The sequence below is a fragment of the Bombina bombina genome, chromosome 3 (assembly GCF_027579735.1).
Source record: "Bombina bombina isolate aBomBom1 chromosome 3, aBomBom1.pri, whole genome shotgun sequence".
Classification (NCBI taxonomy): Eukaryota; Metazoa; Chordata; class Amphibia; order Anura; family Bombinatoridae; genus Bombina; species Bombina bombina.
Window position 1 is genome coordinate 136,107,462 of NC_069501.1, and position 21,008 is coordinate 136,128,469.

The 21,008-nt window shown below is 41.9% G+C and overlaps 1 protein-coding gene across 2 annotated transcripts in view; it reads right to left on the reverse strand.

The window, feature by feature from the left end:
- GABPA (GA binding protein transcription factor subunit alpha) overlaps positions 1-21,008 on the reverse strand; it is a 205,203-nt gene that overhangs the window by 131,770 nt on the left and 52,425 nt on the right. For both annotated transcript variants that reach the window (XR_008401326.1, XM_053706003.1), the window contains exon 4: positions 3,426-3,510. Coding sequence is in view for 1 of the 2 variants with exons in the window: in XM_053706003.1 (XP_053561978.1) it covers positions 3,426-3,510 (85 nt within the window). In the remaining variant the exon portion in view is untranslated. The remainder of the gene's footprint in view (positions 1-3,425; positions 3,511-21,008) is intronic.

Below are 21,008 nucleotides of genomic sequence, written 5' to 3' on the forward strand. Positions count from 1 at the left end.
CCCATTTCTGATAAGCCAATGCGATCAGGATTCGTATTTAGAAGGAAAAAGTGACAGCTGAGGCCTTCTGACTCTTTAGCCTACCCGAAAGACACATAAGGAGAATGACTGGCAAAATCCTGAGAAGCAAAAAGAACGTTATCGCTCTGACCACATGCAAATACCTTTTTTTTTTTATCTTTCTTCATCGGCATTGCCGGGGATCTGGGTTTTGTATTTGTGATATATTTTTCCATAAATTAAAAACCAAAAATGTGCTTGTGTGTAACGTGAAAGGGAAAACTATATAAGCCTTTCTCCAGGCTCTTATAAAAATGTGCTTTCCTTCCAATATTTATGGTGCTCTGTAAGCTGCTATTTAATATTTAACTGTGAGTTAGTGAGTAATCGTCATTGTGCCTGTGCGAAAAATTGTGAACTGCGTTTAATTAAATGGCAGTGCTGTGCGTTCTTACCCTAAATCCCTGTCTGTTTAGTTTCTGTTGCTAATGGTATCCGTGGTAATCTAACCGCTATTCAGTGCCCAGTCTTATTCTCTATAAAAAAGAATTATATACAATGCATGCGTATATTCTCAGTTTTGACTGTCTAATAAATTCGTTTTCTCCAGCTCTTATGCTATGACTCTCTCTTTCATGCAGCCATATTACATCTAGGAAAAAGGGAGAAAAACCGAGAACCACCTTTTGCCTGTTTAAGTTTAAACGTTGGCTCCAGATTCCCTAAGGAAAAGAACACCTCCCTATATTTCTGCTTAAACACTGGATTCTAATATGTTCTAAATAAACCACACAATGACCTTCCGTGTGAGATCTGCTATATCCACACAATATAAGGACTTATATAACCAGTTATACATGGAGTACATATATAGATTTAACAGAAATACTCTATTTTCATATCACAGTATCATCTCTTGTGTTACTTCTTATGGCTCAGGAAAAATAGGTTGTATTGTGTCTCTATACAGTCACTTGTTAGACCTACAGCCAGATGGTAGAAAAAAAATATTAGCCATGTTCAAGTAGTCAAGGTGTAGTAATGACTTAAGAAAGTTCTTCAGAGTACTTCCTACTTTTGTATCCCAAGCTTCACAACTTGGGTTAGTGTCCTCCGCTATATTTTAGGCTCCCCCAAACTCCCTATATGGGTAATATTGTTGCCTTAATTATAATTATCCCTTTGACAACTCAAATGTCATATGTTTTTGTATCGTGATATACAACAGATGTCATCTCCTTGGGCCCTGATGTATTTAAGGGCTTATTAGCAAACACTGAAGTTGATGGTGCATAAAACAGGCAACACTAGTATGCGCTTAATATTGTTTATGCTTAAGATATGCTAGTGTTTGAAATTGCCGGGTACAGCTTTTGTTGTAACACCAATAGTAGTGTTTTGTGCCCCAGACAGCAAAAAATACAGAGACCTTCAATGCGTATAAGATAAGTCTTTTTGATGCGGGTTATAACATCTCCTCTTATTAGCCTTTTGTGACAGTACTTACCCCCCAATATCTTCACGGCGTCGGATGTGTACTCTCCAGGGACCTTCTCTCCCGAGGTACTATGAGCTTTCTTTGGAGCCTCTGCCCTCCTGCTGCTGCTTGCTTTCTTCACACGCCAAGACTCAACCAATGCTCCGTGTCGCAGGTATGACGACGCTCCGCTGCGCCGACTTACAGGGGGGGGTAGGAAGTGACGGGCTCTGCTGCCGGATAGTTTCTTTCTCCCAACCAGGTGGGACCAACTTGCCAATCGCTTGTGCTTTACCTCACCGCTGTTACCTTATGCATCCAGGGCACACTCCGCATACTTCTTTCAACTTTACCGGTGCCTTTCTGTGTCCCTGTCCCGGATGGGACACCTTTCACCCAGGTCTGGTTCCTCTGCACTCGGCTTTCGATGTAAGAAATTTCCTTTATGTGGTGTTGAAAATCTTTTGACTCTTATTTCAAACTGCTGCGTCTCCGGCACTTTACAGGTTATTGCCTTGCTTTACCGCCAGGTATGTAGCTGCGGTTCTGGGTTCTGTGTTTGAGGCTAGTCCCAGCCAGCCTATAGTGATATGCCGGACTTCCTTGCGCCAAATAATTCCCTCAGGTAGGGTATTTCTTTCAACCCCACAATAAGGCTCTATGGCTGGGGATCTGTTATTCAGGTGTTCTCACACAGGTGAGCTCGAGCGTGCTCCACTTCTACAACGCTCCTCCCTCAGGAAGTCCTCCAAAATATGCAAAAACCTCTCCTTGAAAGAAAAAGAAAGCAAATTTGGCACACAAACCCCTTTTTCATACAAGCCCCGCTGGGAAAGAACTCACCCTCTCTGAACCAGTCTGTAAGGAAGGTTAAACACAACACTCTGAGGGAAACGGGTGCGAAGAGAGAATGCGGGAGCTCCGCCAGAGCAGGACGACATCATCACTGCCTGCTCCGGCATGCTGACACTCCCCCAAAAAGTCTTGATCGTGGCCAAAGAGAAGGAAAACTGCCATCAGTAAAACCGTGCACACCGGATCGAGCTGCAACCAATCATTGATCTGGTGACACTAATAAATGCATGCAATATCCAGTTTTAAAGCACCATGTGTAGAAAAATCCCCTCAGAGATCCAATAATATGTAGGCTATCCTGAACTCCCTCACAGAGAGTCCCGGCTAAACACACTCCTAAACTACACTGTATTTCCCTCAGGCATTCAGGATCTTTCCTCAGACTAGCAGTTCATACACTGCTAAAGAACAGGGTCTACTCCCCACTGGGAGAGAAACCTCCATGTCCCTATGTCTCTGCTAGAGTCCTAGACAATCCCAGACTAGGGAAAAGCTATCTATCTAAAAGCTATCAAAAATATAAAGACTTACCAGAACAAAGTCTGCAGTCCAAGTCCTGACGCACAAGGATTAAAGTGTGACGGACACCGGCATCCTTAAATCCTAATTCACACAGATTAAAGTGTCACTGACACCGGCAACTGTAAGGTAAAAAGGCATGAGAAACATCTCAGCGTCTACCAGCAGCCCACAGACCATTACTTTACTTAGAGATTTACATAGTCTCACTTCCCGTGCCCTCTTCTTGAAGGAAAACCATCCATAGGAGGGCTTAAATCTTCTTTAAACATAGCACCTCTTCTCTGCCTACCTCCATGAAACGAGGCAAAAAACTACTACGAGAGGGTAGGGGAAGTGGGGGGGATATTTCAATGTTCTGTTTGGGATGTGTCTGCCTCCTGGCCAGGTACAGTATTTCTCATAGGTTATGAATGTTTTTGTGGACCCTCACTGCCATTAGAAGGAAATCTACTTTTGTATTAGCCTATACAGAAGACACAGATCTAAATGTTTGCAGAAAGATTAGTCTCTTACCTTTACAATAGCTTTTATCAAAATCTCAAGTTTACAGTAGTTCATTATGAATACTAACCTTGTTGTGATATAACTTGCACACTGAGTTGTACTGACCCATCAGTCTTTACACCTTGGTCAAATAAACTGCGCTCAGGATCAAGCTGATTAAGAGGAAAAAAAAAAAAAAAAAAGTGAACAGAATTTATGCTTACCTGCTAAAAAAAAAATATTTCCGGATATGGAGAGTCCACGACGTCATCAATCACTAGTGGGAACATTACTCCTGGACAGCAGGAGGCAAAGAGCACCACAGCAAGGCTGTTAAATATCACTCCCCTACCCATAATCCCCAGTCATTTGACCGAAGAGAAATGGAAAAAGTAATAACACAAAGGTGTAGAGGTGCCTGAGGTTTAGTAAAAAAATAACCTTAAAAAAGGCTGGGGTCATGGACTCTCCATATCTTAGGAAAGAAAACAGAATTTATGCTTACCTGATAAATTTCTTTCTGAATACAGAGTCCACAATGTCATCAATTACTAGTGGGAACCAATACCCAAGCTAGAGGACACAAAATGACTAGGGAGGGAAAACAAAACAGGCAGAACTAAACAGAAGGCACCACTGCTTGAAAAAACATAATTTATGTAAGAACTTACCTGATAAATTCATTTCTTTCATATTAGCAAGAGTCCATGAGCTAGTGACGTATGGGATATACATTCCTACCAGGAGGGGCAAAGTTTCCCAAACCTCAAAATGCCTATAAATACACCCCTCACCACACCCACAAATCAGTTTAACGCGTAGCCAAGAAGTGGGGTGATAAGAAAAAAGTGTGAAAGCATAAAAAATAAGGAATTGGAATAATTGTGCTTTATACAAAAAAATCATAACCACCACAAAAAAAGGGTGGGCCTCATGGACTCTTGCTAATATGAAAGAAATTAATTTATCAGGTAAGTTCTTACATAAATTATGTTTTCTTTCATGTAATTAGCAAGAGTCCATGAGCTAGTGACGTATGGGATAATGACTACCCAAGATGTGGATCTTCCACGCAAGAGTCACTAGAGAGGGAGGGATAAAATAAAGACAGCCAATTCCGCTGAAAATAATCCCCACCCAAAATAAAGTTTAAATCTTATAATGAAAAAAACTGAAATTATAAGCAGAAGATTCAAACTGAAACAGCTGCCTGAAGTACTTTTCTACCAAAAACTGCTTCAGAAGAAGAAAACACATCAAAATGGTAGAATTTAGTAAAAGTATGCAAAGAGGACCAAGTTGCTGCTTTGCAAATCTGATCAACCGAAGATTCATTCCTAAACGCCCAGGAAGTAGAAACTGACCTAGTAGAATGAGCTGTAATCCTTTGAGGCGGAGCTTTACCCGACTCGACATAAGCATGATGAATCAAAGACTTTAACCAAGACGCCAAAGAAATGGCAGAAGCCTTCTGACCTTTCCTAGAACCGGAAAAGATAACAAATAGACTAGAAGTCTTTCGGAAAGTCTTAGTAGCTTCAACATAATATTTTAAAGCTCTAACTACATCCAAAGAATGCAATGATTTCTCCTTAGAATTCTTAGGATTAGGACATAATGAAGGAACCACAATTTCTCAACTAATGTTGTTGGAATTCACAACCTTAGGTAAAAATTTAAATGAAGTTCGCAACACCGCCTTATCCTGATGAAAAATCAGAAAAGGAGACTCACAAGAAAGAGCAGACAATTCAGAAACTCTTCTAGCAGAAGAGATGGCCAAAAGAAACAAAACTTTCCAAGAAAGTAATTTAATATCCAATGAATGCATAGGTTCAAACGGAGGAGCTTGAAGAGCCCCCAGAACCAAATTCAAACTCCAAGGAGGAGAAATTGACTTAATAACAGGTTTTATACGAACCAAAGCCTGTACAAAACAATGAATATCAGGAAGACTAGCAATCTTTCTGTGGAAAAGAACAGAAAGAGCAGAGATTTGTCCTTTCAAGGAACTTGCAGACAAACCTTTATCCAAACCATCCTGAAGAAACTGTAAAATTCTAGGAATTCTAAAAGAATGCCAAGAAAAATGATGAGAAGAACACCAAGAAATGTAAATCTTCCAGACTCGATAATATATCTTCCTAGATACAGATTTACGAGCCTGTAACATACTATTAATTACTGAGTCAGAGAAACCTCTATGACTGAGAATCAAGCGTTCAATCTCCATACCTTCATATTTAAGGATTTGAGATCCTGATGGAAAAAAGGACCTTGCGATAGAAGGTCTGGTCTTAATGGAAGAGTCCACGGTTGGCAAGTGGCCATCCAGACAAGATCCGCATACCAAAACCTGTGAGGCCATGCTGGAGCCACCAGCAGAACAAACGAGCACTCCTTTAGAATCTTGGAAATCACTCTTGGAAGGAGAACTAGAGGTGGAAAGATATAGGCAGGATGATACTTCCAAGGAAGTGACAATGCATCCACTGCCTCCGCCTGAGGATCCCTGGATCTGGACAGATACCTGGGAAGTTTCTTGTTTAGATGGGAAGCCATCAGATCTATTTCTGGAAGTCCCCACATTTGAACAATCTGAAGAAATACCTCTGGGTGAAGAGACCATTCGCCCGGATGTAACGTTTGGCGACTGAGATAATCCGCTTCCCAATTGTCTATACCTGGGATATGAACCGCAGAAATTAGACAGGAGTTGGATTCCGCCCATACCAGTATTCGAGATACTTCTTTCATAGCCAGAGGACTGTGAGTCCCTCCTTGATGATTGACATATGCCACGGTTGTGACATTGTCCGTCTGAAAACAAATGAACGACTCTCTCTTTAGAAGAGGCCATGACTGAAGAGCTCTGAAAATTGCACGGAGTTCCAAAATGTTGACTGGTAATCTCACCTCCTGAGATTCCCAAACCCCCTGTGCTGTCAGAGACCCCCCAAACACAGCTCCCCAACCTGTCAGACTTGCATCTGTTGAAATCACAGTCCAGGTTGGAAGAACAAAAGAAGCCCCCTGAACTAAACGATGGTGGTCTGTCCACCACGTGAGAGAGTGTCGTATGATCGGTTTTAAAGATATTAATTGAGATATCTTTGTATAATCCCTGCACCACTGGTTCAGCATACAAAGCTGAAGAGGTCGCATGTGAAAACGAGCAAAGGGGATTGCGTCCGATGCAGCAGTCATAAGACCTAGAATTTCCATGCATAAGGCTACCGAAGGGAATGATTGAGACTGAAGGTTTCGACAAGCTGAAACCAATTTTAGACGTCTCTTGTCCGTCAGATACAGAGTCATGGACACTGAATCTATCTGGAAACCTAAAAAGGTTACCCTTGTCTGAGGAATCAATGAACTTTTTGGTAAATTGATCCCCCAACCATGTTTTTGAAGAAACAATACAAGTCGATTCGTATGAGATTCTGCTAAATGTGAAGACTGAGCAAGTACCAAGATATCGTCCAAATAAGGAAACACAACAATACCCTGTTCTCTGATTACAGACAGAAGGGCACCGAGAACCTTTGTAAAAATCCTTGGAGCTATTGCTAGGCCAAACGGCAGAGCCACAAACTGGTAATGCTTGTCTAGGAAAGAGAATCTCAGAAACCGATAGTGATCTGGATGAATCGGAATATGCAGATATGCATCCTGTAAATCTATTGTGGACATATAATGCCCTTGCTGAACAAAAGGCAGAATAGTCCTTATAGTTACCATTTTGAATGTTGGTATCCTTACATAATGATTCAAAATTTTTAAATCCAGAACTGGTCTGAAGGAATTCTCCTTCTTTGGTACAATAAAGAGATTTGAGTAAAACCTCAGCCCCTGTTCCAGAACTGGAACTGGCACAATTACTCTAGCTAACTCTAGATCTGAAACACATTTCAGAAATGCTTGAGCCTTCATTGGATTTACTGGGACACGGGAAAGAAAAAATCTTCTTGCAGGAGGCCTTATCTTGAAGCCTATTCTGTACCCTTGTGAAACAATGTTCTGAATCCAAAGATTGTGAATCGAATTGATCCAAATTTCTTTGAAAAATCGTAATCTGCCCCCTACCAGCTGGGCTGGAATGAGGGCCGCACCTTCATGTTGACTTGGGAGCCGACTTTGGCTTTCTAAAAGGTTTGGATTTATTCCAGACTGGAGATGGTTTCCAAACTGATACCGCTCTTGTAAGGGGAAGGATCAGGCTTTTGTTCCTTATTGTGACGAAAGGAACGAAAACGATTAGAAGACCTAAATTTACCTTTAGATTTTTTATCCTGTGGTAAAAATGTTCCTTTCCCCCCAGTAACAGTTGAAATAATGGAATCCAACTGTGAACCAAATAATTTATTACCCTGGAAAGAAAGGGAAAGCAAAGTTGTTTTGGAAGACATATCAGCATTCCAAGTTTTAAGCCATAAAGCTCTTCTAGCTAAAATAGCTAGAGACATATACCTGACATCAACCCTAATGATATCAAAGATGGCATCACAAATAAAATTATTAGCATGTTGAAGAAGATTAACAATGCTATGAGAATCATGATCTGTCACTTGCTGCGCTAAAGCTTCCAACCAAAAAGTTGAAGCTGCAGCAACATCCGCTAAAGATATAGCAGGTCTAAGAAGATTACCTGAACATAAGTAAGCTTTTCTTAGAAAGGATTCAATTTTTCTATCTAAAGGATCCTTAAAGGAAGTACTATCTGCCGTAGGAATAGTAGTACGTTTAGCAAGAGTAGAGATAGCCCCATCAACTTTAGGTATTTTGTCCCAAAACTCTAATCTGTCAGATGGCACAGGATATAATTGCTTAAAACGTTTAGAAGGAGTAAATGAATTACCCAAATTATTCCATTCCCTGGAAATTACTTCAGAAATAGCATCAGGGACAGAAAAAACTTCTGGAATAACTACAGGAGATTTAAAAACCTTATTTAAACGTTTAGATTTAGTATCAAGAGGACCAGAATCCTCTATTTCTAATGCAATTAAGACTTCTTTAAGTAAAGAACGAATAAATTCCATTTTGAATAAATATGAAGATTTATCAGCATCAATCTCTGAAACAGAATCCTCTGAACCAGAGGAATCATTATCAGAATGATGATGTTCATTTAAAAATTCATCTGAAAAATGAGAAGTTTTAAAAGACCTTTTACGTTTACTAGAAGGAGGAATAACAGACATAGCCTTCTTAATGGATTTAGAAACAAAAGCTCTTATGTTAACAGGAACAGGAGTATTAGATGTTGATGGAACAGCAACAGGTAATGTAACATTACTAAAGGAAATATTATCTGCATTAACAAGTTTGTCATGACATTCATTACAAACAACAGCTGGAGGAACAGATACCATAAGTTTACAGCAAATACACTTAGCTTTGGTAGATCCAGCATCAAGCAGCGATTTTCCAGAAGTATCTTCTGATTCAGGCTCAATCTGAGACATCTTGCAATATGTAAAAGAAAAAACAACATATAAAGCAAAATTGATCAAATTCCTTAAATGACAGTTTCAGGAATGGGAAAAAATGCCAGGGAACAAGCTTCTAGCAACCAGAAGCAATAAACAATGAGACTTAAATAATGTGGAGACAAAAATGATGCCCCATCCGGTAATGCAAACATTTTTGGCGTAAAAACGTAAAAAATGACGCAACTTCCGGCGACAAGTAAGACGCCGGAAATAAAGAAAAAAATTTTGCGCCAAAAAAGTCAGCCCACAGGGAAAAAAGTCAAATTTTAAGGTAAGAAAAATTAATTATTCAAATGCATTATCCCAAATAATGAAACTGACTGTCTGAAATAAGGAATATTGAACATCCTGAATCAAGGCAAATAAATGTTTAAACACAAATATTTAGAACTTTATATAAAAGTGCCCAACCATAGCTTAGAGTGTCACAAAAATAAGACTTACTTACCCCAGGACACTCATCTACATGTAGTAGAAAGCCAAACCAGTACTGAAACGAGAATCAGTAGAGGTAATGGTATATATAAGAGTATATCGTCGATCTGAAAAGGGAGGTAAGAGATGAATCTCTATGACCGATAACAGAGAACCTATGAAATAGACCCCGTAGAAGGAGATCATTGAATTCAAATAGGCAATACTCTCTTCACATCCCTCTGACATTCACTGCACGCTGAGAGGAAAACCGGGCTCCAACCTGCTGCGGAGCGCATATCAACGTAGAATCTAACACAAACTTACTTCACCACCTCCACAGGAGGCAAAGTTTGTAAAACTGATTTGTGGGTGTGGTAAGGGGTGTATTTATAGGCATTTTGAGGTTTGGGAAACTTTGCCCCTCTTGGTAGGAATGTATATCCCATACGTCACTAGCTCATGGACTCTTGCTAATTACATGAAAGAAACCCTTTTCTCCCAAGAAGCCTCAGCCGAGGCAAAAATATCAAATTTGAAAAATAATATGCAGAGAGGACCAAGTTGCAGCCTAACAAATCTGTTCCACAGAAGCTTCATTTAGAAAGCCCAAAAAGAAGAAAACCGCTCTCGCGGAATAAGCTGCAATACTCTCAGGAGGCTGCTGATCAGCAGTCTCATACGAGAAGGAAGGAAGGAAGGAAGGAAGGAAGGAAGGAAGGAAGGAAGGAAAGAAAGATAATTTATGCTTACCTGATAAATTTATTTCTCTTGTACTGTATCCAGTCCACGGATCATCCATTACTTATGGGATATTCTCCTTCCCAACAGGAAGTTGCAAGAGTTCACCCACAGCAGAGCTGCTATATAGCTCCTCCCCTTAACTGCCATATCCAGTCATTCGACCGAAAACATGCAGAGAAAGGAAAAACGATAGGGTGCAGTGGTGACTGTAGTTTAAATGAAAAAATCACCTGCCTTAAAATGACAGGGCGGGCCGTGGACTGGATACACTACAAGAGAAATAAATTTATCAGGTAAGCATAAATTATGTTTTCTCTTGTTAAGTGTATCCAGTCCACGGATCATCCATTACTTATGGGATACCAATACCAAAGCTAAAGTACATGGATGAAGGGAGGGACAAGGCAGGAACTTAAAGGGACACTGTACCCAAAAATTTTCTTTCGTGATTCAGATTGAGCGTGAAATTTTAAGCAACTTTCTAATTTACTCCTATTATCAAATTTTCTTCATTCTCTAGGTATCTTTATTTGAAATGCAAGAATGTAAGTTTAGATGCCGGCCCATTTTTGGTGAACAACCTGGGTTGTCCTTGCTGATTGGTGGATAAATTCATCCACCAATAAAAAAGTGCTGTCCAGAGTACTGAAACCAAAAAAATGCTTAGATGCCTTTTTCAAATAATGATATCAAGAGAACGAAGAAAAATTGATAATAGTAGTAAATTAGAAAGTTGCTTAAAATTGAATGCTATTTCTGAATTACAAAAGAAATAATTTGGGTACAGTGTCCCTTTAAACTGAAAAAAAAAAATCCTTTTTCCCAAAAATAGCCTCCAAAGAAGCAAAGTATGAAGTGCAGACCAAGACGCCGTCTTGTAAATCTGTTCAACAGAAGCCTCATTTTAAAAAAGGCCCAAGTGAAAGCCACAGCTCTAGTAGAATGAGCTGTAATCCCTTCAGGAGGCTGCTGTCCAGCAGTCTCATAAGCTAAACGAATTATGCTTTTAACCAAAAGGAAAGAAAGAGGTTGCTGAAGTCTTTTGACCTCTCCTCTGTCCAGAGTAGACAACAAACCAAGTAAATGTTTGATGAAAATCTGAAGAAGCTTGTAAGTAAAACTTTAAAGCACGAACCACGTCCAAATTGTGTAAAAAACGTTCCATCTTTGAAGAAGGATTAGAATACAAGAATGGAACAACACTCTCTTGAGTGATAATCTTGTTGGATACCACCTTAGGTAAAAAACCCAGTCTTGATACACAGGACTAACTTATCCGTACGGAGGACCAGATAAGGAGAATCACATTGTGAAGCAGATAACTCGGAGACTCTACAAGCCGAGGAAATATCTACCAAAAAGGAACATTCCAGGATAAAAAGTTTGATATCTATAGAATGAAAAGGTTCACACGGAACTCCTTGAAGAACCTCAATAATCAGGTTTAAGCTCCATGGCGGAGCAATAGGTTTAGACACAGGCTTGGTTCTAACCAAAGCCTGACAAAATGCCTGAACGTCTGGAGAATCTGCCAGACGCTTGTGCAAAAGAATAGACAGAGTAGGAATCTGTCATTTTAAGGAACTAGCTGACAACCCTTTTCTCAAAATCATCTTCGAGAAAAGATAGTATCCTGGGAATCTGGACTTTACTCCATGAGTAACCCTTGGATTCATATCAATAAGATATTTATGCTATATCTATGTTAAATTTTGCTAGTGACAGGCTTTCATGCCTGTACTAAGGTATCAATGACTGACTCGGAGAAGCCATGTTTCGATAACATCAAGCATTCAGTCTCCAGGCAGTCCATCTCAGAGAAGTTTAATATAGATGGTTGAAAGGACCCTGAGGTAGAGGGTCCTGTCTCAGAAGCAGAGACCATGATGGAAAGAATGACATGTCCACCAGATCTGCATACCAGGTCCTGCGTGGCCACGCAGGCGCTGTTAAAAACACCAAAGCAGTCTCCTGCTTGATCTTGTGCAAAGACCTCCGGAGGGAATTCCCCACTTCCCCGGGAGAAAAGTCTGACGACTTAGAAAATCCACCTCCCAGTTCTCAACACCTGGGATATGGAGAGTTGATAGACAAGAGAGTCTCTGTCCAGTGAATTATTTAACGATTTCTAACATTGCTAGGGAACTTCTGTTCCCCCTTGATGGTTGATGTAAGCCACAGTCGTGATATTGTCTGACTGAATCTGATGTACCTCAGAGTTGCTAACTGAGGCCAAGCCTGAAGAGTATGGAATATCGCTCCCAATACCAGAATATTTATTAGAAGGAGGGTCTCCTCCTGAGTCTACTATCCCTGAATCTTCAGGGAGTCCCAGACTGTATCCCAACCTAAAAGGTTGGCATCTGTTGTAACAACTGTCCCATCTGACCTGCGGAAGGTCATACCCTTGGCCAGATGGACCCGAGAGCCACCAGAGAAGAGAATCTCTGTCCTCTTGGTACAGATTTAAGAAGGGGACAAATCTGTGTAATCCCCCTTCCATTGACTGAGCATGCACAGTTGCAGCGGTCTGAAATGTAGGCGTGCAAACGGTACTATGTCCCTTGCCGCTACCATTAGGCCGCTACCATTAGGCCGATTACATTCATGTACCGAGCCACCGAAGGGCGCGGATGGAATGAAGAACACGGCAGTAATTTAGAAGCTTTGACAACCTGGACTCCATCAGGTAAATTTTCATTTCTGGAGAATCTATCAGAGTCCCTAGGAAGGAAACCCTTGAGATTGGGGATAGAGAACTCCTTCCTTGTTCACTTTCCACCCCTGCGATCTCAGAAATGCCAGTACTACATCCGTATGAGACTTGGCAATTTGAAGTTTGACGCCTAAATAAGGGGCCACTTCTAAAGATTCTTGGGGCTGTAGTTAACCCAAAGGAAAGAGCAACAAACTGGTAATGCCTGTCTAGAAAGGCAAACCTGAAAAACGATGGTGATCCTTACGCATCGTTATGTGAGGATAAGTATCCTTCAAATCCATTGTAGTCCTCTATTGACTCTCCTGGATCCTAGTTAAGATGGTACGAATAGTTACCATCTTAAATAATGGAATTCTAAGGAATTTATTTAAGATCCTTAAATCCAAAATAGGTCTGAAGGTTCCCTCTCCTTGAGAACCACGAACAGATTTGAGAAAAACACTGACCCTGTTCCTGTCTTGGAACTGGATGGGTCTCGTACACAGTGTAAGAATGCCTCTTTCTTTATCTGGTGTGCATATAATTGTGAAAGGTAAAATCTCCTCTATTTCGGAGGGGAAGCTTTGAAATCCAGAAGATATCTCTGGGATATAATTTCCAATGCCCAGGAATCCTAGGCATCTCTTGCCCACGCCTGGGCGAAAAAAGAAAATCTGCCCCCTACAGGATCCGTTACCGGATAGGGGACCTTTCCTTCATGCTGTCTAAGATGCAGCAGCAGCAGGCTCCTTGGCCTGTTTATCTTGTTCCAGGTCCGGTTGTCTCCAGACCGTCATGGACTGAGCAAAGTACCCTCTTGATTTGCCTAAGAGGAAGTTGATGCCACACCTGCCTTGAAGTTTCGAAAGGCACGAAAATTAGACTGTTTTGGCCCTTGATTTGGACCTGTCCTGAGGAAGGGCAAGACCTTTTCCTCCAGTGATATTAGCAATGTTCTCCTTCAAACCAGGCCCTAATAGGGTCTGTCCCCTGAAGGGAAGTTAAGTAGCTTATTTATTAAGTCACGACAGCTGACCATGAGATAAGCCATAGCGCTCTGCGCGCCAGTATAGTAAAAACAGAATTCTTAGCCGTTAGTTTAGTCAAATGAACAAAGGCATCAGAAACAAAGGAATTGGCTAGCTTAAGTGCTCTTAGCTTGACAAGTATATTCATCCAATGGAGTCGCTACCTGTAAAGCCTCATCCAGAGACTCCAACCAGAACGCTGCAGCAGCGACAGGAGCAATGCATGCAAGGGCTGCAGGATAAAACCTTGTTGAATAAACATTTTCCTAAGGTAACCCTCTAATTTTTTATCCATTGGATCAAAAAAAAAAAAAAAGGCACAACTGTCCTCTATGTTGAGGGTTGCAAGAGAATGACTGGATATGGCAGTTAAGGGGAGGAGCTATATAGCAGCTCTGCTGTGGGTGAACTCTTGCAACTTCCTGTTGGGAAGGAGAATATCCCATAAGTAATGGATGATCCGTGGACAAGAAAGAAAGAAAGAAAGAAAGAAAGAAAGAAAGAAAGAAAGAAAGAAAGAAAGAAAGAAAGAAAGAAAGAAAGAAAGAAAGAAAGAAAGAAAGAAAGAAAGAAAGAAAGAAAGAAAGAAAGAAAGAAAGAAAGAAAGAAAGAAAGAAAGAAAGAAAGAAAGAAAGAAAGAAAGAAAGAAAGAAAGAAAGAAAGAATGAAGTAGCAGTAGCTTTCTGACCCTTACGCTTTCCTGAGAAACAAACATACAGGGCAGAAAACTGGCAAATATCCTTAGTCGCCAGAAGGAAGAAATTTAGAACACGCACAACACCCAAGTTGAGCAACAGGCGTACCTTATGAGAAGAAGGATTAGGACACAGAGATGGAACAACAATTTCCTGAATATTATTTCTATCCGAAACCACCTTAGGAAGAAAAACTAATTTAGTACAAAGAACTGCCTTATCAGCATAAAAGATAAGGTAATGTGAATCACACTCCAAAGCAGAGAGTTCTGAAACTCTCCGAGTAGAAGAGATAGCAATAAGAAACAAAACCTTCAATGGCTCAAACGGAGCCTGCTGCAAAACTTTAAGAACAAGGTTAAAGGGACAGTATACACTCATTTTCATATAACTGCATGTAATAGACACTACTATAAAGAATAAGATGCACAGATATGGATATAAAAATCCAGTATAAAATGGTTTAAAAACGTACTTAGAAGCTTTCAGTTTAGCTCTGTTGAAAAGGCAGTTGGATAGCCCACTGCAAGTGGGAAATAAGACACTCCCCCCCCCCTTCTTTTGCATATGGAAAGACCCTTTACACAAACAGGAGCAAGCTGGAGAAGGTAGCTGACGGTATACAAATAAAACTTTGGGGCTTGGTTAGGAGTCTGAAAATCAGAGCAATGTTCTTTAAAAATAAGCAAAATTATACATTTAAAAAAAAAAAAAACTTTATGGGCTTTATAAATAGATCATCTACAAAACATTTATGCAAAGAAAAAATGTGTATAATGGCCCTTTAAGGCTCCAAGGAGGACCAACAGATTTAAAACACAGGCCTGATTCTGACCAGGGCCTGACAAAAAGATTGAACATCTGGAACATCCACCAGACGCTTGTGCAACAAAAAAGATAATGCAGAAATCTGACCCTTTAGAGAACTGACCGACAATCCCTTCACCAGACCTTCCTAGAGAAAGGACAAAATTCAAGGAATCCTGACCCTACTCCAAGGGGAAGCCCTTTGATTCACACCAATAAAAAGGTATTTACGCCATACCTTATGGTAAATTTTTCGAGTAACAGGCTTGAGAGCCTGGATCATGGTCTCAATGACCGACTCAGAAAATCCACGCTTAGTCAAAAAGAAGTGTTCAATCTCCAAGCAGTCAGCTTCAGAGAAACTAGATTTGGATGAAGGAATGGACCCCGAGTTAGAAGGTCCTTATTCAGAGGCAACCTCCTAGGTGGCAGACATGACATTTTCATGAAGTCTGCATACCAGATCCTGAGATGTCAAGACGCCATCAGATACAACTCCTGCACCCCTCAATTGAGGGTTAACCTCGAGAACATCTCCGGATAAAGATCCCACTCCAGGATAAAATGTCTGTCTGCTCAGAAAAAACGCTTCCCAGATATCCACCCCTGGAATGTGGATGGCAGATAAACAATTGTGAGCTTCTGCCCACTGAATAATCTGAACCTCCTTCTTCATGGTTAAGGAACTCAGAGTTTCTCCCAGTGGTTGAAGTAAGCCACTGAGAAGTTGCCTGACAGGAACCTGATAAATCGGGCTAAGGACAACTGAGGCCAAGCCATGAGAGCATGAAAACCGCTCTCAACTCCAAGATGTTTATGGGGAGAGCAGACTCCTCCCGAGTACATAGTCCCTGCGCCTTTAACAAGACCCAGACTGCTCCCCAGCCTAGCGACCGTGATCACGATCATGTGCCCTGAGAAATCAACACGAGAGTCTCTTGTCGACTGATCTAGATCTATCCTCAGACAGATCCGAATGTTCTCCTCTCCATTGTCTGAGCATGCAAAACTGTGGAGCTCTCAAATGGAATCAAGCAAAGGGAATGATGTCCATGGAAAGGACCATCAGACCAATTACCTCCATACATAGAACCACTGATTGTCCAACAGACCGCAGAGAGAGGCAAGAATCTTGGATTTTCTGACGTCTATCAGAAATATTTTCATAGATAGGGAATCTATTATGGTCCCTAAGAAAACTACCCTTGTAGCTGGAACAAGGGAACTCTTTTCCAGATTCACTTTCCATCCGTGGGAACGTAGAAAAGACAACAAGATCTCTGATAGAGAGTCCGCATGTTGAAAAGATGGCGCCTGAAGCCATATGTCGTCCAGGTATGGCGCCACTGCAATTCCCCGAGACCTGATCACTGCCAAGAGAGCCCCCAGAACCTTTAAGAAAATTCTGGGAACTGTGGCAAGGCCTAACAGAAGAGCCACAAACTGAAAGTATTTGTCTAGAAAGGTGAATCTCAGGAATTTGTGATGATCCGAGGATGAGAACATGAAGGTATGCGTCCTTCAGGTCTATGGTCGTAATTAACTGACCCTCTTGGACCAAAGGAAGAATGGAACGAATGGTTTCTATTTTGAAGAAGGATGGTACTATGAGAAACTTTGAGACACTTCTGGTCTAGAATAGGTCGAAAAGTTCCCTCTCTTTTGGGAACCACAAACAGATATGAATAGAATCCTAGGCCCTGTTCCTTTACTAGAACTGTAATTATCACTCACGGAGGAAAGATCCTGAACACATTTCAAGAATGCCTCTCTTTATCTGGACTGCAGATAATCTTGAGAGGTAAAACCTGCCCCTGGGAGGAAAAGATTAGAATTCTATTTAGTAACCCTGAGATACTATGTCCACAGCCCAAGGATCTGGGACATCTCGTATCTATGCTAGATAAAACAGAGAAGTCTGTCCCCCACTTAATCCGATCCCGGACCGGGGACAGACCCTCCATGCTTATTTAGACTCGGCTGCGAAATTCTTAAGTTGCTTCCCCTTGCTCCAAGACTGACTGGGTTTCCAAGAAGACTTGGAATGCTCCTGCTTGGAAGAGAGAGGAAGACTCTCATTTATAAAATGAAAGATGATGAAAGACATCCTTTTGATCTGATCCTCTAGTCTTGTGGTAAAAAACAGAATTTATGTTTACCTGATAAATTACTTTCTCCAACGGTGTGTCCGGTCCACGGCGTCATCCTTACTTGTGGGGATATTCTCCTCCCCAACAGGAAATGGCAAAGAGCCCAGCAAAGCTGGTCACATGATCCCTCCTAGGCTCCGCCTTCCCCAGTCATTCGACCGACGTAAAGGAGGAATATTTGCATAGGAGAAACCATATGATACCGTGGTGACTGTAATTAAAGAAAATAAATTATCAGACCTGATTAAAAAACCAGGGCGGGCCGTGGACCGGACACACCGTTGGAGAAAGTAATTTATCAGGTAAACATAAATTCTGTTTTCTCCAACATAGGTGTGTCCGGTCCACGGCGTCATCCTTACTTGTGGGAACCAATACCAAAGCTTTAGGACACGGATGAAGGGAGGGAGCAAATCAGGTCACCTAGATGGAAGGCACCACGGCTTGCAAAACCTTTCTCCCAAAAATAGCCTCAGAAGAAGCAAAAGTATCAAACTTGTAAAATTTAGTAAAAGTGTGCAGTGAAGACCAAGTCGCTGCCTTACATATCTGATCAACAGAAGCCTCGTTCTTGAAGGCCCATGTGGAAGCCACAGCCCTAGTGGAATGAGCTGTGATTCTTTCAGGAGGCTGCCGTCCGGCAGTCTCGTAAGCCAATCTGATGATGCTTTTAATCCAAAAAGAGAGAGAGGTAGAAGTTGCTTTTTGACCTCTCCTTTTACCAGAATAAACAACAAACAAGGAAGATGTTTGTCTAAAATCCTTTGTAGCATCTAAATAGAATTTTAGAGCACAAACTACATCCAAATTGTGTAACAAACGTTCCTTCTTTGAAGCTGGATTCGGACACAAAGAAGGCACGACTATCTCCTGGTTAATGTTTTTGTTAGAAACAACTTTCGGAAGAAAACCAGGTTTAGTACGCAGAACCACCTTATCTGCATGGAACACCAGATAAGGAGGAGAACACTGCAGAGCAGATAATTCTGAAACTCTTCTAGCAGAAGAAATTGCAACCAAAAACAAAACTTTCCAAGATAATAACTTAATATCAACGGAATGTAAGGGTTCAAACGGAACCCCCTGAAGAACTGAAAGAACTAAATTGAGACTCCAAGGAGGAGTCAAAGGTTTGTAAACAGGCTTGATTCTAACCAGAGCCTGAACAAAGGCTTGAACATCTGGCACAGCTGCCAGCTTTTTGTGAAGTAACACAGACAAGGCAGAAATCTGTCCTTTCAAAGAACTTGCAGATAATCCTTTCTCCAAACCCTCTTGAAGAAAGGATAGAATCTTAGGAATTTTTATCTTGCCCCAAGGGAATCCTTTAGATTCACACCAATAGATATATTTTTTCCATATTTTGTGGTAGATTTTTCTAGTTACAGGCTTTCTGGCCTGAACACGAGTATCAATGACAGAATCTGAGAACCCTCGCTTTGATAAGATCAAGCGTTCAATCTCCAAGCAGTCAGTTGGAGTGAGACCAGATTCGGATGTTCGAACGGACCTTGAACAAGAAGGTCTCGTCTCAAAGGTAGCTTCCATGGTGGAGCCGATGACATATTCACCAGGTCTGCATACCAAGTCCTGCGTGGCCACGCAGGAGCTATCAAGATCACCGACGCCCTCTCCTGATTGATCCTGGCTACCAGCCTGGGGATGAGAGGAAACGGCGGGAATGCATAAGCTAGTTTGAAGGTCCAAGGTGCTACTAGTGCATCTACTAGAGTCGCCTTGGGATCCCTGGATCTGGACCCGTAGCAAGGAACCTTGAAGTTCTGACGAGAGGCCATCAGATCCATGTCTGGAATGCCCCACAGTTGAGTGATTTGGGCAAAGATGTCCGGATGGAGTTCCCACTCCCCCGGATGAAATGTCTGACGACTCAGAAAATCCGCTTCCCAGTTTTCCACCCCTGGAATGTGGATTGCAGACAAGTGGCAGGAGTGAGTCTCCGCCCATTGAATGATTTTGGTCACTTCTTCCATCGCCAGGGAACTCCTTGTTCCCCCCTGATGGTTGATGTACGCAACAGTCGTCATGTTGTCTGATTGAAACCGTATGAACTTGGTCTTTGCTAGCTGAGGCCAAGCCTTGAGAGCATTGAAAATCGCTCTCAGTTCCAGAATATTTATCGGGAGGGTAGATTCTTCCCGAGACCAAAGACCCTGCGCTTTCAGGGGTCCCCAGACCGCGCCCCAGCCCACTAGACTGGCGTCGGTCGTGACAATGACCCACTCTGGTCTGCGGAAGCTCATCCCCTGTGACAGGTTGTCCAGGGACAGCCACCAACTGAGTGAATCTCTGGTCCTCTGATCTACTTGTATCGTCGGAGACAAGTCTGTATAGTCCCCATTCCACTGACTGAGCATGCACAGTTGTAATGGTCTTAGATGAATTCGCGCAAAAGGAACTATGTCCATTGCCGCTACCATCAAACCTATTACTTCCATGCACTGCGCTATGGAAGGAAGAGGAACAGAATGAAGTATTTGACAAGAGTTTAGAAGTTTTGATTTTCTGGCCTCTGTCAGAAAAATCCTCATTTCTAAAGAGTCTATTATTGTTCCTAAGAAGGGAACCCTTGTTGACGGAGATAGAGAACTTTTTTCTACGTTCACTTTCCACCCGTGAGATCTGAGAAAGGCCAGGACAATGTCCGTGTGGGCCTTTGCTTGTGGAAGGGACGACGCTTGAATCAGAATGTCGTCCAAGTAAGGTACTACTGCAATGCCCCTTGGTCTTAGCACCGCTAGAAGGGACCCTAGTACCTTTGTGAAAATTCTTGGAGCAGTGGCTAATCCGAACGGAAGTGCCACAAACTGGTAATGCTTGTCCAGAAAGGCGAACCTTAGGAACCGATGATGTTCCTTGTGGATAGGAATATGTAGATACGCATCCTTTAAATCCACCGTGGTCATGAATTGACCTTCCTGGATGGAAGGAAGAATTGTTCGAATGGTTTCCATTTTGAACGATGGAACCTTGAGAAACTTGTTTAGGATCTTGAGATCTAAGATTGGTCTGAATGTTCCCTCTTTTTTGGGAACTACGAACAGATTGGAGTAGAACCCCATCCCTTGTTCTCCTAATGGAACAGGATGAATCACTCCCATTTTTAACAGGTCTTCTACACAATGTAAGAATGCCTGTCTTTTTATGTGGTCTGAAGACAATTGAGACCTGTGGAACCTCCCCCTTGGGGGAAGCCCCTTGAATTCCAGAAGATAACCTTGGGAGACTATTTCTAGCGCCCAAGGATCCAGAACATCTCTTGCCCAAGCCTGAGCGAAGAGAGAGAGTCTGCCCCCCACCAGATCCGGACCCGGATCGGGGGCCAACATCTCATGCTGTCTTGGTAGCAGTGGCAGGTTTCTTGGCCTGCTTTCCTTTGTTCCAGCCTTGCATTGGCCTCCAGGCTGGCTTGGCTTGAGAAGTATTACCCTCTTGCTTAGAGGACGTAGCACTTGGGGCTGGTCCGTTTCTGCGAAAGGGACGAAAATTAGGTTTATTTTTGGTCTTGAAAGACCTATCCTGAGGAAGGGCGTGGCCCTTGCCCCCAGTGATATCAGAAATAATCTCTTTCAAGTCAGGGCCAAACAGCGTTTTCCCCTTGAAAGGAATGTTAAGCAATTTG